Source organism: Sinohyriopsis cumingii, unplaced genomic scaffold (genome assembly GCF_028554795.1).
Source record: "Sinohyriopsis cumingii isolate HCF-2022 unplaced genomic scaffold, ASM2855479v2 utg001964l, whole genome shotgun sequence".
In the NCBI taxonomy this organism is placed as follows: domain Eukaryota; kingdom Metazoa; phylum Mollusca; class Bivalvia; order Unionida; family Unionidae; genus Sinohyriopsis; species Sinohyriopsis cumingii.
This window is the reverse complement of record NW_028316093.1, coordinates 405,938-412,281: the sequence shown is the minus strand read 5'-3', so window position 1 is coordinate 412,281 and position 6,344 is coordinate 405,938. Positions and strand designations below refer to the sequence as shown.

General features: G+C 34.4%; 1 protein-coding gene across 1 annotated transcript; it reads left to right on the top strand.

Moving 5' to 3' along the window:
* The first annotated feature begins 215 nt into the window (after positions 1–215).
* On the top strand, positions 216–6,011 carry LOC149771303 (neuronal acetylcholine receptor subunit alpha-6-like). The gene is made up of 2 exons (XM_089948644.1): positions 216–958; positions 4,871–6,011. The coding sequence occupies exons 1-2, from the start codon at positions 506–508 to the stop codon at positions 5,711–5,713; spliced, it is 1,296 nt and encodes a 431-aa protein (XP_089804770.1). The 5' UTR covers positions 216–505; the 3' UTR covers positions 5,714–6,011.
* Positions 6,012–6,344: the final 333 nt, after the last annotated feature.

Genomic DNA, 6,344 nt, shown 5'->3' with positions numbered 1-6,344 from the left:
TTATGCATTTCTATCTTAACAGGAATGTTCTTTTGACTCAAGTTCCGTGTAGATAATTTAGGTTGAATAAGAAATTTGAAACGTTTTTGTCAATCATACATGGTATTCATTTTCCATTCAAAGCACCGAGTGATATCACTGTGTGATTTCACTCAACGAATTGCGACACTGAAATTTTCCAGTAAGAAACGACGTGTCAAAGCTTATATAGGTAGCCGAAAGAGATGAGTCTCATTAGCCGTGAACTTGGAATTAGCACACATCAAACCTGAATCGGGACAACTTACTATGATACATTTTAAATAAACAAGAATGGATTATACTGTCTAAAGTGTTTAAAATAAGTGTAAAAGGGTACATTTATTTTATTGTACATGGACCATGACAAATTGTTTTCAATACAAATATCCATTTATTTATAGACTGCTAAACAGGTGTTTTGTCTAGTTGTTTAAAAGCATTATCATAGATTTTATAGTGCGCATACATTAGTAATCAATCCGATATGACGCATCGGAAACTAAATTCAATGGTGATGCTATTCTTAGTGATCGTGTACATGCCTAAAGTAAATGCTCAAACATCGGATGATGCAAAGAATCTTTTATCCCAAATGTTTAATTTGTCTGCCTATAATAAGGCTGTTAGACCTACTTACGAGCAAAATACGGCAACCGATGTTTTTATTGATTTTCATCTTACAAGCATAATAAACTTTGACTCGCAGAAGGAAAAACTGACCACTTCCGGTTACCTTTTTATTAGATGGGTCGATAATTATCTACAATGGACCCCATCGACTTATGGCAACCTGACAGGTACATTTATTCCTCAGGACAACGTGTGGAAACCGGATATATCTCTGCAAAATGGCGTATCCAAATTGAAAGGACTTGGCTCAAGTAGTTTGTTTGTTTACGTGTTGAGTGATGGCACTGTGTCTTGGTATCCTCTTGGGGTAGGTATTTCTTTCTATAAAATGTTAAAATGTACCATATTACAAAATATTCTTATTATTAAAAAACTTTAAGTGAAATAGTCTAGATGCCCCTTGTTAAATTGACACAGTTATAAACTTTTGGAAATTATCACATTTTCTAAATGTATACGTATTGAAATTAGACTGGAAAAACATATTCATGTATAAAACTAAGGGTTTATAAATATATATTATGAATAAATAGGTAATGAATAGTGTTATAAATATATTCTACTCGTACACCTTTCTTTCCTTATGTCAAACGGACTTGGCCTAAGTTTGGAACCATATCATCTAAAACGCTTTTAAAAAAGTATTTGAGAAGCATTTACCTGTTCTTGGTCCTTTCACTGTTTTATTAGTTCTTCTGAGCATTTCCCGCAGAATCTTTTGGAATCAACTTTTCTTTCAGTTCCTAATTCAAACAGTAATGCTGTGTCTTCTTCAATCGATTTTTTATGTGACAGCCCAAATATTAAATCATCATTTTCTAATACAGTTTTAAAACGATCTTGAGGAGTGTGATCATAGTCGTTTTATATTTTCATTACTTTTCTAGGTCACAGTCTCCATCCAATTGAATTTTGTTCATTTTAGCATAAATGTCCAACCCGTCTATTATCAATCCACAAAAGTACAGTGCACAAATAAGTACGCAGACAAGTAACCAAATAAAGTGGCTAAACAAGTGACCAGAGTCAAACAAGATGGAGTCATTGACCTCATTAACCCTCACAAACGCTTATGACACGATCGAGGGTCATAATATTTTGAAAGAATTAATGGAAGTCTCAAATAATGGCATAGATTTTCCCGATTATATAAACACGTGGTAAAAACTGTAATCACTATTTCGTTTGAATTCATCATACATATTTATCAATGAGGCCCAAAAATATTATATACGTTTACAAACACATTTTCGGAATATGCATTAGTTAACGTAGAAATTATCTTAGAACAGCAACGATGCATACTTGGTCAAGCTTATGGGCGGAAAAAGATAAAAACTTTATTTGATACCGTACAAGAACAAAAGAGGTCTCTGACGTTGACAAAATTACACGTCTGAAACGAGTTACACGAATAAAACTTTCGATTATGTGACTAATACTCTATCAATAATGAAGATTTCCAAGAGCAAATCAGTTAGACAAATATTTTAGTATTAATATAACGATGGCATCCACTTTTCAGTAGCTATATGAATTTGATTACAACAAAGCAGAAGAGTAGAGGCGCAAAATCTATTGAGGAAACTTACCAACGATCCAAGACATTTCATGTAATTGGGAATATGGGTACAGTGTCAGATCGCATTCGAGTTAGTACTATGCTTTGCAGTAATAGGTCATTTGAGCTACTTTTTGCCGATATTTTGAATTTATTTTATCTGTGTTTGCTTTTGCAACGGAATTTTATGATAATTTTGAAAATAACACCTTGTTTATTTGATAAAGTCTGATTTGAAATTTCGAATGACCATAAAATCGCGTAATGACTCTAAGGTTTCTATCCGCATATCCTCAGTATCACTGTACCATTTGATGCAGAGTAGAAAATAAGAACTAAGTTATTTTCCGTTGGATAGGTCGGTCAGATGGGTAAATTTACGACATGGGATATTGTGAAATGGCATGTAGAAAGTAGGAACAAATTACGTTTAAGCGCTATATGTGTGTATATAAGAGCGGGACAAATGATTCATTCTTATTTTCCTATGTACTTATATTAACATCAGTTTGCGGATGTGTTTAAAATTGTGTAAAGATATAATCTGAGATGATTGTTTGGATGATTTATTTGGGGTAAAATATTAATCTGGGGTAGGTATTTCTTTCTGTACAAATATGATCAACTGTTATCGCGTTTAAGAAGAACCATCCTCCCTCGAATTTTAACGTTATAATCACGTATCAACAACAATATTAATTTGGTTCAAATTATCTGTGAGCATTACTGGCTCAACCCCATTTTCGCCAAAGTCTTTTCTGGACCGTTTTCATGCTTTTACAAAAGCAGGAAACAAATAGTGGCAGTTTTGTTTTTTCATGAGAAAACGTTGCTAAAAGAACAGAACAACTAAAGTGAACACCTTTCTTTCTCAAATTCGTTAGTGGCGTGTTGTCTAGTAACGAACAGTATATGCAAGTATAACTTTAGTGATACGACTGTTGAGGAAAGACGAATAATGTATTTAGGATTGTAGTGAACAAATTCGATGGTAAGAACAAATGTACGGAGGCTCGACGGCAGTCTTCGCCACAATATGTTTTTCCTTACATGCCGCCCTTGTGTAAAGTAACCCGTTTTATTAGGCACTTGAACAATAAAATCATATATGGTACACACTAAGTCTATAGGTGACTTTTTGACGAACTGTATATTATTCTAAACATGTAGGACTCAGCTCATATATTCTCAGTGGATGGAAATATATGCAAAACCTTTCTAAAAATCCAATGAACAGTTTTAAAAATATGGCCAATTAATTTCAAACATTTAAGTTGATACTAGTACTTTGGGTTAGACAAATCAATTTCGCTATATATTTGGTCTACCAATTAACTGTTGCCATAAAGTCCGTGTTGGAACTTTAAAAATAATCACACAGAACAACGGTATTAAACTATAGAGTAAATAATCAGGATGAATTCAGAGTTATTAGATAAATGAAGAATGAATTAATAACCAGTTTAAATGACCTTAAGATTTGTGCGAACTACTTTGAGATTCCAAGGCGCTTCACAAGGGCGATATTGCTTATTAACTGATTCGTTATTTCAACAGAAAATTTTATGAAACAACTCAGAGATAGCGTTACACATGCTTTTGCAAATGAAATGAAGTTGCATAAGCAACAAAACATCGTTAGTACTGCTGTCACAGATTTACCAACACACTCATGATGGACCAGTGCTGGTCTGTAAAGGTTCCTGGAAATCTGCCTATAAGTTCTCTTTATGATTCAACCTGAATATTTTATATATTTCAAGTATATTCACTTTGTTTCTAAATTGTTCGATATTTTCATATTATTTAAACAAAATCTTCGTTCGAAAATAGAACACTAGATTATTGCGCGGAAGTACTTTTTTGAACTGTGCACTTCGTCCTTAAGTCCGACTTAATATCAAGAATTATTAAGTCTAGACTCAGCTATAAGATTTACGCTTGTGAAATATGGACCTGGGCCTAACATAGAAAGTCTGGAGATCGTAATGTAGTTTTCGGACAAATTAGTAAAGTTTAATTTTCAAAACCACTCCTTTCAGTTTTTGGGAATCACAGGCTAGATTTATGGAACAATATTTACAAACGCTGGTTAATCCACTTCAGTGGTCTTTCACTTACTTGGCACCTAGGAACTTTATGTAAACTCTTTCTAACAAAGCTATTTTACGTTTGAAAAATTCTTATTTATAACATGAATACTGTGTTATTTACGTTAATATACCTTTCCGATGATTCTCATATATGTAGCACTTGTAATAGCCCGTCCTCAAGTTACAGACGGCGTCATAACGTCATATAAAGGAAAGGCGTAACGATGTAGGCCTCGCATTGCATGTCAAAGTAATTGCACTAAGCTAGACAGTGGTAGGTAAAATGGAATCAGTGTTAAAGGCTCGCAAACATAGAAATGTTTGGACTCGTTTCATAAAGTCATTTTGAAATGAGCACTCATGTAAGATTCTTTGCATTGTATATCAAGTACCCAACGACCATTTATGGGCCATCACTGTACCCTTATTCTGCACCACGTATCTAAGGTAGGGCCGCAAATGTGTCATGAGAGTGGGATACAATTTGACAGTCCTTAGAACTTATTGAGAACAATTTGAAAACAATACATTTGGCCTCCATTAATTTGCTCAAGTTCTTTTTCAGATTTTTGAGTCAACATGCGGAGTTGATATTACCTACTTTCCTTTTGATATTCAAACTTGTACCTTGAAATTTGTGGCATGGAGTTACACGAAAGTGGAAGTAAATGTTGCGGAGGGGAAGAAGGGAATTATCCTGGATCAATACGAAGAAAATTCGGAATGGTCAATTGTTGACACGAGCGTAGATATGTTACAGGAATCCGCTGACGCTGTAGTTTTATTTTCAATCAAATTAAAAAGAAAACCACTTTTCTTTTTGTTAAATGTCATCTTACCAGTCATAATGTTGTCTCTTCTGAACGTCTGCATATTCGTACTTCCGGCAGAATCCGGAGAAAAGGCTTCGTTTTCTGTGACAGTATTTCTTGCTTTGGCTGTCTTTTTGACAATCATCACAACAACATTGCCACAGAATTCAGAAAAAGTTTCCTTCCTCGGTATTTACTTGGTACTAATGACCGGTTTCAGTACTTTGATCGTCATTTTGACGCTGTTTATACTTCGTCTGAATTTTAGGGATGTTGATGAGGACCCAATCCCGTCATGGCTGATTAGACTTCAATGGATTGTGGATATAGTCCGATGCAGAAGATATAAAAAGGTGCATCCGGCAATGATGAGCGAGGCTGAGGTTCCTATGTTTGATTCTGGTTACACAGTTTCTACTGAAGAAGCAACTTCTGCAATCAAAACGTCAAAATCACAAACACCAGATGAGAAGCCTAAAATCACGTGGAATCACATCTGCAATGCCCTCGACTTCATTTTTTTTGGGATTTTCTTTATAGCAACATTTACCACCACAGTGACAATATTTTACATCTGTTCAAAAAATGCTGCATAACAACGACTTTCTTTCCACCACAACTAAGACATAAAACTTCTCATTATCTTCCTTTTGATTCAGTGTTGAGTCACTGTGAATTTACGTTATGCTATCTGATTCTTCAGTGAACTCTGTATTGGCGGTTATCTTCTTATACAGGACACCAGGACATAAAACTCAACATTTATGAACGTTATATTTGCATGGGCCTTTGATATATCAAGCATATGTACATCTATGTAATCTATCGATAAAGTGAAATAAAACTGTCCTCTTCTGTAGACTTCGATGTATTGAAATAAACCTAGGTATGTGATATTTGTATTTTACGTTCCCGTTTATTGCTAGTTATTATTAGCTAGTTAGATATTATTTGTTGATTATGGGGAGTCAGTATTGTGAATATTTTTCTCAACCCTACACATTTTCCAGTTGTTATGCGTAATGGTCATCATGTATAGTATTCACGAGACTTAGTGGTAGCATGGTTTAATTTTTCATAAAGTGGTCCCTCCCTGATTTCTTAGCATAAGGAAAAGTTATCAGAAGTTTGAATAAATAAGTGTTTAATAATGTTATCTTGGAATAATCCGTTGTATTAGATTTGTGTCGTGTTCTGGGGTACATGTCGTGAGATACCAATCTAGGG

Coding starts and splice junctions, on each gene's coding strand:
- LOC149771303 (XM_089948644.1), top strand. CDS start 506: ATGACGCATCGGAAACTAAATTCAATGGTGATGCTATTCTTAGTGATC. Junction 959..4,870: donor TGTCTTGGTATCCTCTTGGG/GTAGGTATTTCT, acceptor GTTCTTTTTCAG/ATTTTTGAGTCAACATGCGG.